Source organism: Acanthochromis polyacanthus, chromosome 11, assembly GCF_021347895.1.
Source record: "Acanthochromis polyacanthus isolate Apoly-LR-REF ecotype Palm Island chromosome 11, KAUST_Apoly_ChrSc, whole genome shotgun sequence".
Lineage (NCBI taxonomy): Eukaryota > Metazoa > Chordata > Actinopteri > Pomacentridae > Acanthochromis > Acanthochromis polyacanthus.
In genome coordinates, this window is record NC_067123.1 from 3555667 (window position 1) to 3569259 (window position 13593).

At 40.5% G+C, this 13593-nt stretch overlaps 1 protein-coding gene across 2 annotated transcripts; it reads left to right on the top strand.

The window, feature by feature from the left end:
- Positions 1 to 115: 115 nt before the first annotated feature.
- naxe (NAD(P)HX epimerase) lies at positions 116 to 12914 on the top strand. 2 transcript variants are annotated; one of them, XM_051955474.1, is made up of 7 exons: positions 116 to 171; positions 1805 to 1982; positions 3069 to 3177; positions 3575 to 3685; positions 10405 to 10515; positions 10729 to 10876; positions 12449 to 12914. In XM_051955474.1, exons 2-7 carry the CDS (start codon positions 1822 to 1824, stop codon positions 12646 to 12648), a joined length of 840 nt encoding a protein of 279 aa, XP_051811434.1. In that variant the 5' UTR covers positions 116 to 171; positions 1805 to 1821; the 3' UTR covers positions 12649 to 12914. The 2 variants fall into 2 exon arrangements, with proteins under 2 accessions (XP_051811434.1, XP_051811432.1); XM_051955472.1 differs by having other exon boundaries at positions 119 to 271.
- The last annotated feature ends 679 nt before the right edge of the window (positions 12915 to 13593 follow it).

Genomic DNA, 13593 nt, shown 5'->3' on the forward strand with positions numbered 1-13593 from the left:
GAGGTCATGTGGAGGAACTAATAGATTTTTTATGGAATAATCCGTTTCAGTGTGTTGATGTAATTCTACAAATGACCTATAGGTGGTAGCAGTGCGCCTGCGCTGTGCCCAGTCTGCCGAAACGCCCCAAGAAGAGAAGAAGCGTCTCAAACCAGGAAGTAGCGGACAGCGGTTAGTTGAACTAACCTTAACCCTAAACTAACCTTAAACTAACTCTACCTACCTGTGAGTTTGATCAGGGCGTTGTTGAAAAGGACAAACGTGACATTCGGTGAGTTTCATGAACATTTTGTCACGAAAATCAATCCTGAAGGTTAGCTAACAGCTACAAGAACAGATAAGATCTATAAATATAATGTCTGTGTGAAAACTGACAATATCACTTGAATAACAAAACACACTTAATATTGGAAAATGATTTAAATGTTGTTCAGTAAAGCTACTGCTTTGTTCTGTTTTGGCCTTTATGGTTTTTATGCATGTTTTATATTATTTTACCTTCATTCTGGGAATATTCCCACAGTTCCAGGTCCTTGAAGTCCACAGAGGTGGGTCCAGATTTATCACTTTTAATGGACTTTTTCCATCATTTCTGAGCCTCAGAACTTCATCAGTCCAGCAGATAGAACCATGACATTTAGGAGGAGAAACATCTGAGTTCTGAGAAAAACTGCAACTAAAGTAGCTAAAAATGCTACAAAATGACCAGAAAAGTGACCAAAATCAGCACAAAACAGGTGAAAATGCGGCATAAATTGAACTTTGGATCAACAAACTTGTGAAATTACCACAAAAAGAAACATAATCACCACAAAAAGAGCCAAAATTAATGAAAAACATTCAAATAGACCAGCCCAAACTCGCAAAATCAAAACTAAACATATGTAATTAACAAAAAAATACCAAAATTACCACAAAAAGCACAAAAACTACCATAAAACAGGTGAAATTGCGACAAAAACTCAAATTCAGCAAAATTACCCTACCAAGAGCCAAAACGACATTGAGAAGTTCAAATATGCCGACAAAAACATGCAAAAACGAAACATGCAAAGTCACCACAAAAAGGACCAAAACTACCACAAAACCAATGAAATTGCGACAAAAACTCAAATTTTTCACCAACAACTTGCATAATCACAACAAAAATGGCAACAATGGCCACAAAAACACCCAAAATCGCCACAAAAATGAACAAAATTAACACAAAACTGGTGAAATTGTGACAGAAACTCAAATTTTTCACCAAAAACTTGCAAAATAAACACTACAAAAATGGCAAAAATTACCACGGAAGCACACAAAAATCATCCTTAAAAGAGCCAAAACTGCCTTGAAAGGTTCAAACATACAAAATTATCACGAAAGCAATTTAAAAAGTACAAAAATTGCAACAAAGCGGGTGTCTTTTAATGGTGATTTTGTTTCTTTCTGTGATTATTTTGCCTTTTTGTGGTAATTTTGCAGGATTTTGTGGTGATTTTGGGTGTTTTTGTGTTCATTTTTTTCATTTTTTAGTGGTGATTTTCCATCTTCTTGATGCGATTTTGTCTTTCTTTTGGTCCCCTTTTGCTGATTTTTGACTCATTTTGTGTCTTTTTGTGAAATGTTTATGTGCTCACAAAAAGATAAAATGCATTTTATTTTACAGGTTAATATTTTTGCTATTTTAAACACTATTTTCAAGACTTTTCTTAAAGCTGCGAACATGGAGATGATTTATTTTTGATTCTTCCTGTAGGTGAGACTGATTTCCTGTAGCAGACTGAAAGAACCAGAACTCACCGTGTTGTTTCCTCTGCAGAACTCTGACCCTTTTGGATGTTGAGCGTTCGGACTCTGCTCGGCTTCCTGGTGACCTCGAGAGCCGCCGCCGCCTTCTCTGGGACATGTTCACCGTCTGCAGCAGCTAACGTTCATCAGAAGGACTGTTTGAGGAGCAGAGCAGCGTCCAGCATGGCCCACACGATCAAATACCTCGGGTAAGACATTTAGCATCATTTTAATCCTCATTAGGGTCATGGGGGGCTGGAGTCTGTCCCAGCTGACTGAGGGTGAAGGTTCCCCTGGACAGGTAACAGCCTATCACAGGGCTACATGTAGAGACAAACAATCACATTAACATTCACACCTACAGACAATTTAGAATCACCAGTTATTAACCTCAGCATGTTTCTGGACTGTGGGAGGAAGCTGGAGAACCTGGAGAAAAGCCAGCAGGAGAACATGGAGACTCCATGCAGAAAGACTCCAGGAAGACCGGGATACGAACATGGGATTTGCTCGCTGCAAGGTGACAGTGATATCCACTGCTTCACTGTGCAGCCCATAAATCGTTTTTTCTTTTACAAACAAGTAAAATGTGCAAATCCCACTGGTGTTCCTCCTTGTTTCTGTTCTCGTCCCAGCTGTGCACGTCGTTACAGTTGTGAACAAAACTACAAAAAATACCCCAAATTATACAAATCTCGTCAAAAAATAGCCAAACGTAATCCAAAAACTAAACGGAAATTTACCTAAAATTACTCAAATTTGTCCAAAATGAGGTGAAATCTGTCTTAAATGACTAAAACTTGTCCAAAATACAAAATGCGTTCCACAAAATGAGTCCAAAACGTGTAAATAGAAGAAAGAATGTGCAAAAATAACACGTCCTTGTGTTCTGTTCTGCTTCCAGCTGCACACATCACTGCAAATACACAAAACTAGACTCTAAATGTGTCCACAATGTCATAAATATGATCAACAATTACCCAAAATAGTCCAAGATGTATAAAATTTATCCAAGATTGATCCAAAATGACAAAAAAATGACTCAGATGTGTCCAAAATAAAGTCAAATTGTGTCCTTATTGACTACAACGTTCTCAGAATGACTAAAATCTGGTCAACATCATTTCTCTAAATATCCCAAATGACTAAAACTGATCCAAAATTCCTAAAATGTGTCAAAAAATGAGGTGAAATCCGTCCAAAATGCAGAAAAGTTATTCAGAATGACCAAAATGTGTTCAACTGACCGGTAGACTGTATGTAGACGTGTAAAATGACCTGCAGACTGTTTCCAGGCAGGAGGAGGCTCAGCATATCGATGAGGAGCTCTTCTCTGAGTATGGCTTCAGCGTGGATCAGCTGATGGAGCTGGCTGGACTCAGCTGTGCGATGGCCGTCACTCGGGTGAGAATCAGTCTGAGCTCTTATTTTGAAAAACTCTGCATTGTTTGGCGTTTGTCTCCCTCTTTTGACAATGAGAGGAATTACAAAAACACTGCTGTCTTGCTCTCATGATGTTGAGTTTTTTTATTCCTTCTTCATGTGACTTTTTTTTTTTTAATCTTTAACATTAGGAACTCTGTTCTGGTCCAGCTTTGATGTTCTAGTTGACTGTTGTTTTTCCTACTTTGACACACACTAGGAGCTTTTAGATTTCCTTCCGTTTCTCCATCTAAAGTCCAGCTGCTCGAACAGGAAACCAGGTTCTGCTTTACGACACATGTAGGAATCTAAATGAGATCAGAGCCTGAGGTGCAGAGTAATCAGATTATTTTTATTTCCTCGTGTGTTTCTGCTGCAGGCGTATCCACTCACGTCTCTGGTGAAGTCCAGAGCTTCTCTGCTGGTGATCTGTGGACCAGGAAACAACGGAGGAGATGGTCTGGTCTGTGCAAGACACCTGAAGCTGTTTGTGAGTGATTTGATTTTAAAATGTTTCATACTTTTTAGGTCCACTACAGTTTATTTAACAGCTTCAGTTACTTAACATTCAGTCTGTAATTCTGTCTTTCAAAGTTTATTTTATTATCTATTTACTTTTAAAAACTTCAGGCTATGAACCCTCCATCTTTTTGTTTTCCTACAGAGCTATGAACCCTCCATCTTTATGTTTTCCTACAGAGCTATGAACCCTCCATCTTTATGTTTTCCTACAGAGCTATGAACCCTCCATCTTTATGTTTTCCTACAGGGCTATGAACCCTCCATCTTTATGTTTTCCTACAGAGCTATGAACCCTCCATCTTTATGTTTTCCTACAGAGCTATGAACCCTCCATCTTTTTGTTTTCCTACAGGGCTATGAACCCTCCATCTTTATGTTTTCCTACAGAGCTATGAACCCTCCATCTTTTTGTTTTCCTACAGGGCTATGAACCCTCCATCTTTATGTTTTCCTACAGAGCTATGAACCCTCCATCTTTATGTTTTCCTACAGAGCTATGAACCCTCCATCTTTTTGTTTTCCTACAGGGCTATGAACCCTCCATCTTTATGTTTTCCTACAGGGCTATGAACCCTCCATCTTTATGTTTTCCTACAGGGCTATGAACCCTCCATCTTTATGTTTTCCTACAGAGCTATGAACCCTCCATCTTTATGTTTTCCTACAGGGCTATGAACCCTCCATCTTTATGTTTTCCTACAGAGCTATGAACCCTCCATCTTTATGTTTTCCTACAGAGTTATGAACCCTCCATCTTTATGTTTTCCTACAGAGCTATGAACCCTCCATCTTTATGTTTTCCTACAGGGCTATGAACCCTCCATCTTTATGTTTTCCTACAGAGCTATGAACCCTCCATCTTTATGTTTTCCTACAGGGCTATGAACCCTCCATCTTTATGTTTTCCTACAGAGCTATGAACCCTCCATCTTTATGTTTTCCTACAGGGCTATGAACCCTCCATCTTTATGTTTTCCTACAGAGCTATGAACCCTCCATCTTTATGTTTTCCTACAGGGCTATGAACCCTCCATCTTTATGTTTTCCTACAGGGCTATGAACCCTCCATCTTTATGTTTTCCTACAGAGCTATGAACCCTCCATCTTTATGTTTTCCTACAGGGCTATGAACCCTCCATCTTTATGTTTTCCTACAGAGTTATGAACCCTCCATCTTTATGTTTTCCTACAGAGCTATGAACCCTCCATCTTTATGTTTTCCTACAGGGCTATGAACCCTCCATCTTTATGTTTTCCTACAGAGTTATGAACCCTCCATCTTTATGTTTTCCTACAGAGCTATGAACCCTCCATCTTTATGTTTTCCTACAGGGCTATGAACCCTCCATCTTTATGTTTTCCTACAGAGTTATGAACCCTCCATCTTTATGTTTTCCTACAGAGCTATGAACCCTCCATCTTTATGTTTTCCTACAGGGCTATGAACCCTCCATCTTTATGTTTTCCTACAGAGCTATGAACCCTCCATCTTTTTGTTTTCCTACAGGGCTATGAACCCTCCATCTTTATGTTTTCCTACAGGGCTATGAACCCTCCATCTTTATGTTTTCCTACAGGGCTATGAACCCTCCATCTTTATGTTTTCCTACAGAGCTATGAACCCTCCATCTTTATGTTTTCCTACAGGGCTATGAACCCTCCATCTTTATGTTTTCCTACAGGGCTATGAACCCTCCATCTTTATGTTTTCCTACAGAGTTATGAACCCTCCATCTTTATGTTTTCCTACAGAGCTATGAACCCTCCATCTTTATGTTTTCCTACAGAGTTATGAACCCTCCATCTTTATGTTTTCCTACAGGGCTATGAACCCTCCATCTTTATGTTTTCCTACAGAGTTATGAACCCTCCATCTTTATGTTTTCCTACAGAGCTATGAACCCTCCATCTTTATGTTTTCCTACAGGGCTATGAACCCTCCATCTTTATGTTTTCCTACAGAGTTATGAACCCTCCATCTTTATGTTTTCCTACAGGGCTATGAACCCTCCATCTTTATGTTTTCCTACAGGGCTATGAACCCTCCATCTTTATGTTTTCCTACAGGGCTATGAACCCTCCATCTTTATGTTTTCCTACAGAGCTATGAACCCTCCATCTTTATGTTTTCCTACAGAGCTATGAACCCTCCATCTTTATGTTTTCCTACAGGGCTATGAACCCTCCATCTTTATGTTTTCCTACAGAGCTATGAACCCTCCATCTTTATGTTTTCCTACAGGGCTATGAACCCTCCATCTTTATGTTTTCCTACAGGGCTATGAACCCTCCATCTTTTTGTTTTCCTACAGGGCTATGAACCCTCCATCTTTATGTTTTCCTACAGGGCTATGAACCCTCCATCTTTATGTTTTCCTACAGGGCTATGAACCCTCCATCTTTATGTTTTCCTACAGGGCTATGAACCCTCCATCTTTATGTTTTCCTACAGAGCTATGAACCCTCCATCTTTATGTTTTCCTACAGGGCTATGAACCCTCCATCTTTATGTTTTCCTACAGGGCTATGAACCCTCCATCTTTATGTTTTCCTACAGGGCTATGAACCCTCCATCTTTTTGTTTTCCTACAGGGCTATGAACCCTCCATCTTTATGTTTTCCTACAGAGCTATGAACCCTCCATCTTTATGTTTTCCTACAGAGCTATGAACCCTCCATCTTTATGTTTTCCTACAGAGCTATGAACCCTCCATCTTTATGTTTTCCTACAGGGCTATGAACCCTCCATCTTTATGTTTTCCTACAGGGCTATGAACCCTCCATCTTTATGTTTTCCTACAGAGTTATGAACCCTCCATCTTTATGTTTTCCTACAGAGCTATGAACCCTCCATCTTTATGTTTTCCTACAGGGCTATGAACCCTCCATCTTTTTGTTTTCCTACAGGGCTATGAACCCTCCATCTTTATGTTTTCCTACAGGGCTATGAACCCTCCATCTTTTTGTTTTCCTACAGGGCTATGAACCCTCCATCTTTATGTTTTCCTACAGAGCTATGAACCCTCCATCTTTTTGTTTTCCTACAGGGCTATGAACCCTCCATCTTTATGTTTTCCTACAGGGCTATGAACCCTCCATCTTTATGTTTTCCTACAGGGCTATGAACCCTCCATCTTTATGTTTTCCTACAGGGCTATGAACCCTCCATCTTTATGTTTTCCTACAGGGCTATGAACCCTCCATCTTTATGTTTTCCTACAGGGCTATGAACCCTCCATCTTTATGTTTTCCTACAGGGCTATGAACCCTCCATCTTTTTGTTTTCCTACAGGGCTATGAACCCTCCATCTTTATGTTTTCCTACAGAGCTATGAACCCTCCATCTTTATGTTTTCCTACAGGGCTATGAACCCTCCATCTTTATGTTTTCCTACAGGGCTATGAACCCTCCATCTTTATGTTTTCCTACAGGGCTATGAACCCTCCATCTTTATGTTTTCCTACAGGGCTATGAACCCTCCATCTTTATGTTTTCCTACAGGGCTATGAACCCTCCATCTTTTTGTTTTCCTACAGGGCTATGAACCCTCCATCTTTATGTTTTCCTACAGAGCTATGAACCCTCCATCTTTATGTTTTCCTACAGAGCTATGAACCCTCCATCTTTATGTTTTCCTACAGGGCTATGAACCCTCCATCTTTATGTTTTCCTACAGGGCTATGAACCCTCCATCTTTATGTTTTCCTACAGGGCTATGAACCCTCCATCTTTTTGTTTTCCTACAGGGCTATGAACCCTCCATCTTTATGTTTTCCTACAGGGCTATGAACCCTCCATCTTTATGTTTTCCTACAGAGCTATGAACCCTCCATCTTTATGTTTTCCTACAGGGCTATGAACCCTCCATCTTTATGTTTTCCTACAGGGCTATGAACCCTCCATCTTTATGTTTTCCTACAGGGCTATGAACCCTCCATCTTTATGTTTTCCTACAGAGTTATGAACCCTCCATCTTTATGTTTTCCTACAGAGCTATGAACCCTCCATCTTTATGTTTTCCTACAGGGCTATGAACCCTCCATCTTTATGTTTTCCTACAGGGCTATGAACCCTCCATCTTTATGTTTTCCTACAGGGCTATGAACCCTCCATCTTTATGTTTTCCTACAGGGCTATGAACCCTCCATCTTTATGTTTTCCTACAGAGCTATGAACCCTCCATCTTTATGTTTTCCTACAGGGCTATGAACCCTCCATCTTTATGTTTTCCTACAGGGCTATGAACCCTCCATCTTTATGTTTTCCTACAGGGCTATGAACCCTCCATCTTTATGTTTTCCTACAGAGCTATGAACCCTCCATCTTTTTGTTTTCCTACAGGGCTATGAACCCTCCATCTTTTTGTTTTCCTACAGGGCTATGAACCCTCCATCTTTTTGTTTTCCTACAGGGCTATGAACCCTCCATCTTTATGTTTTCCTACAGGGCTATGAACCCTCCATCTTTATGTTTTCCTACAGGGCTATGAACCCTCCATCTTTTTGTTTTCCTACAGGGCTATGAACCCTCCATCTTTATGTTTTCCTACAGGGCTATGAACCCTCCATCTTTATGTTTTCCTACAGAGCTATGAACCCTCCATCTTTATGTTTTCCTACAGGGCTATGAACCCTCCATCTTTATGTTTTCCTACAGGGCTATGAACCCTCCATCTTTATGTTTTCCTACAGGGCTATGAACCCTCCATCTTTATGTTTTCCTACAGGGCTATGAACCCTCCATCTTTATGTTTTCCTACAGGGCTATGAACCCTCCATCTTTATGTTTTCCTACAGGGCTATGAACCCTCCATCTTTATGTTTTCCTACAGGGCTATGAACCCTCCATCTTTATGTTTTCCTACAGGGCTATGAACCCTCCATCTTTATGTTTTCCTACAGAGCTATGAACCCTCCATCTTTATGTTTTCCTACAGGGCTATGAACCCTCCATCTTTATGTTTTCCTACAGGGCTATGAACCCTCCATCTTTATGTTTTCCTACAGGGCTATGAACCCTCCATCTTTATGTTTTCCTACAGAGCTATGAACCCTCCATCTTTTTGTTTTCCTACAGGGCTATGAACCCTCCATCTTTTTGTTTTCCTACAGGGCTATGAACCCTCCATCTTTTTGTTTTCCTACAGGGCTATGAACCCTCCATCTTTATGTTTTCCTACAGGGCTATGAACCCTCCATCTTTATGTTTTCCTACAGGGCTATGAACCCTCCATCTTTTTGTTTTCCTACAGGGCTATGAACCCTCCATCTTTATGTTTTCCTACAGGGCTATGAACCCTCCATCTTTATGTTTTCCTACAGAGCTATGAACCCTCCATCTTTATGTTTTCCTACAGGGCTATGAACCCTCCATCTTTATGTTTTCCTACAGGGCTATGAACCCTCCATCTTTATGTTTTCCTACAGGGCTATGAACCCTCCATCTTTATGTTTTCCTACAGAGTTATGAACCCTCCATCTTTATGTTTTCCTACAGAGCTATGAACCCTCCATCTTTATGTTTTCCTACAGGGCTATGAACCCTCCATCTTTATGTTTTCCTACAGGGCTATGAACCCTCCATCTTTATGTTTTCCTACAGGGCTATGAACCCTCCATCTTTATGTTTTCCTACAGAGCTATGAACCCTCCATCTTTTTGTTTTCCTACAGGGCTATGAACCCTCCATCTTTTTGTTTTCCTACAGGGCTATGAACCCTCCATCTTTTTGTTTTCCTACAGGGCTATGAACCCTCCATCTTTTTGTTTTCCTACAGGGCTATGAACCCTCCATCTTTTTGTTTTCCTACAGAGCTATGAACCCTCCATCTTTTTGTTTTCCTACAGAGCTATGAACCCTCCATCTTTTTGTTTTCCTACAGGGCTATGAACCCTCCATCTTTATGTTTTCCTACAGGGCTATGAACCCTCCATCTTTATGTTTTCCTACAGAGCTATGAACCCTCCATCTTTATGTTTTCCTACAGAGTTATGAACCCTCCATCTTTATGTTTTCCTACAGAGTTATGAACCCTCCATCTTTATGTTTTCCTACAGGGCTATGAACCCTCCATCTTTTTGTTTTCCTACAGGGCTATGAACCCTCCATCTTTATGTTTTCCTACAGAGCTATGAACCCTCCATCTTTATGTTTTCCTACAGAGCTATGAACCCTCCATCTTTATGTTTTCCTACAGAGTTATGAACCCTCCATCTTTATGTTTTCCTACAGAGCTATGAACCCTCCATCTTTTTGTTTTCCTACAGAGCTATGAACCCTCCATCTTTATGTTTTCCTACAGGGCTATGAACCCTCCATCTTTATGTTTTCCTACAGAGCTATGAACCCTCCATCTTTATGTTTTCCTACAGGGCTATGAACCCTCCATCTTTATGTTTTCCTACAGAGCTATGAACCCTCCATCTTTATGTTTTCCTACAGAGCTATGAACCCTCCATCTTTTTGTTTTCCTACAGAGCTATGAACCCTCCATCTTTATGTTTTCCTACAGGGCTATGAACCCTCCATCTTTATGTTTTCCTACAGAGCTATGAACCCTCCATCTTTATGTTTTCCTACAGAGCTATGAACCCTCCATCTTTATGTTTTCCTACAGGGCTATGAACCCTCCATCTTTTTGTTTTCCTACAGAGCTATGAACCCTCCATCTTTATGTTTTCCTACAGGGCTATGAACCCTCCATCTTGTACCCAAAGAGGCCCAACAAGCCGCTGTTCCAGGGTTTGACTACACAGTGCCAGAAGATGGAGATTCCCTTCCTGACCGAGATGCCGGAGGTTCGTCTATTATTTAGCACCTCGGTTGTTCTGCTGATTGCTCATGAGAGTGCTTTTGATTTCCATCTGTGGTGCACTTTATTAGATTGTATTAAATCAATGGTCCACGAGGGGAAATGAGGTTTTATTACGACAAACAATCGATACCAGGACTGGTAACTATCGCTGCAGACTGACTGATGTTTCTGGTAAATGGTCTCTTCATCTTCTCAGGCTGAAGTGGTGGATGAAGCTTATAACCTGGTGGTCGATGCCATCTTTGGCTTCAGCTTCAAAGGAGCCGTACGAGAACCGTTTGGATCCATTCTGGACGTTCTGAAGAAAACCACTGTCCCCGTGGCCAGCATCGACATCCCCTCAGGTCGGTCACCTTCAGATACCGGACCATCGAGTCAATCAGTGTGATCAATGAAAATATAAACACATCACCATCGAATCAGTCAATATGATCAGTAACAATAAACACACAAACCATCATGAAATCAATCAATACAATCAATACAAATAAAGACACAGGTGTTAACAAAAAGTGCTAGCAAAAGGTGCTACAGAAAGTGCTGACAAAATGTGCTACAGAAAGTGCTAACAAAATGTGCTAACAGAAGATGCTAAAGAAAGTGTTAAGAAAAGATGCTAACAAAAGGTTCTAACAAAACGTTTTAACAAAAAGTGCTAACAGAAGGTGCTAACAAAGGGTTCTAAAAACGGTGCTAACAGAAGGTGCTAACAAAAGGTTCCACCACAAGGTGCTAACAAAAGGTGCTAATAGAAGCCACTAAAATAATGCTCTTGCAAAATATGCTAACAAATGGTTCAAACAAAAGGGGCTAACAACAGGTGCTCACAGAGGGTTCTAACAGATGGTGCTAACAGAAGGTGCTTACAAAGGGGTCTAAGAAAAGGTGCTAACAGAAGGTGCTTACAAAGGGGTCTAAGAAAAGGTGCTAACAGAAGTGGCTAACAGAAGATGCAAACAGCACCAAGATTTCGACTTTATTACCTTTTTAACCATTTTTTATGAAAAAGTAGGTTTAATTAGATTTTATCTGCTTTACTTTGAAATATTGTTGATCATTTTTAACCAATTTGTTAACCTAAAGGAGGTTAAATTTGAGTTTAACCGCCTCATGTTGGATTATAAAAAATTTTGAATCTATTTTTTATGGAAAATGAGGCTTAATTTGAATTTATCCTCATTATGTCAATCATTATGAAATTTTAGCACATTTATTTAACACAAAGGTTTAATCTGGTTACAGTTTTGTTTTTTTAATTAACTGATGTTATCATGAATCAGTTAATAAAAATACCAGCAGCCAGACTAAAGTTGAATATTGATTGTGGTAACTCTGCAGGTCCCTGCTACTGAAAATACTGTAAAATATTACATTTTTTCAAGGTATTGGGTCAAAGTTTCAGTATCATGAAAACAGGGAATTCAGTATTTTTCTGATTTTTTTTTTAACAGCTACCTTTGATTTCTATGTAAAATAAATAAGTAAAAATGCACAGAAACACATAGAGAAGTACAGATGCTGTGATTTGATGCTCCAGACTGGTACTGGAGCAGGTTCTGATTGGATTAACTGGATCTGTTCTTGCGTTAAATACAGATTTTTATTGTCAGTGTAATGCTATAACCTAGTTTTTCCACCTCCACTTCCATCGTTTCATTCCTCAGAGAGCACAGAAATGACTCCACACAGGAAGATTGAAATGATGCTGATAAAAACAGAATCCTGGAGCATTGAAAGGCTTATTAAACGTGCTGCTGGCTGGTCGGTGGAGCTGGGATGCAATAATAACGAGAAGCAGCTTTGATTTTCTGTCTGCGTGCATCAGTCGTTCCCCGCAGGACGAATCGATCCCGGTGACCTTCTGCTGCCGACATCAGAAGCTTCCAGACTCTGACTTCCTGTTTGCTGTGTTGCAGGTTGGGACGTGGAGCAGGGCAGCGCTGACGGACTGCAGCCCGACATGCTCATATCCCTGACGGCTCCCAAGAAGTCGGCCTCCATGTTCAGAGGTCGGTACCACTTCCTGGGAGGCCGCTTCGTTCCGCCCGGCTTGGAGAAGAAGTACGAGCTGAACCTGCCTCAGTATCCGGGGACAGACTGTGTGCTGCAGCTGTAAGAGGCACCCGGAAAACAACCAGAAAACACCCAAGAAATACCTAAAAAACACCTGCAAAACTAACTGACCCGCTACATAATAATATGTGAGGTTAGCTTTGCATGCAGAATGGAAAATGGGGGGAAAACGAATTGAGTGGCGCTCTCATAGCAACAACAAACATCACGACATGTCGTGGATTTTTACTGTTGATCTCATGAATTTTAATCACTTTCTTAATAAATGCAGCCTTATCAATCAATAAATGATCGTTATATAAAATGCAAGTAGAATTTCTGTTCTGGTGTTTTTGTTTAAAATCACATCTAAATATGACAGTTAGCTTAGCATGAACAATGGAATCAGTTAGCCCCACTCTGGATTTTCTTGCACTGTTTCCTTCTGCTTGCAGTTTTTAAGCTAAGATACACTTAGCATGAACACTGGAAGATGGGAAAGCAGTAGCCTCTCTGTGCTGATACGAAGATTTTCTTTGACAGAGCTACACTGTTTACTAACCTAACCTAGCATTTAGTTAGCATGAAAGGACAGTTTAGCATTAATGCTGGAAGAATGGGAAGCAGTTAGCCCGACTCTGTGCTAGTTTGCAGGTTTTCCTGGACAGGGCTACGCAGTTTCCTCCTGCTTGCAGTCTTTGAGATAAGCTAACTTTCTGCTTGCAACTTTTGTGCTAAGCTAACCTTAGCATGGACACTGGAATATGGGGAAGCAGTTAGCCTCACTTTTTGCTAATATTAAGATTTTCTTGGACAGAGCTACACCGTTTAATCCTGCTTACAGTTTTTACGCTAAGCTAACCTAGAATCTGGTAAGCTTAGTGTGAACAGCCAGTTAGCTTAGCATGAATGCTGGAAAAATGGGAAGCAGCTTCATTCTGTGCTGGTATGCAGATTTTCCTGGACAGACCTAAACTGTTTCCTCTTTCTTGCACTCTAGAAGCTAAGC

What these genes read in the sequence shown, in the direction of transcription:
- naxe (XM_051955474.1), top strand. Translation starts at nt 1,822, where the DNA reads ATGTTGAGCGTTCGGACTCTGCTCGGCTTCCTGGTGACCTCGAGAGCC. An exon ending in CACACGATCAAATACCTCGG is followed by an intron (nt 1,983 to 3,068) that starts GTAAGACATTTA and finishes GACTGTTTCCAG; the next exon opens with GCAGGAGGAGGCTCAGCATA. An exon ending in CAAGACACCTGAAGCTGTTT is followed by an intron (nt 3,686 to 10,404) that starts GTGAGTGATTTG and finishes GTTTTCCTACAG; the next exon opens with GGCTATGAACCCTCCATCTT.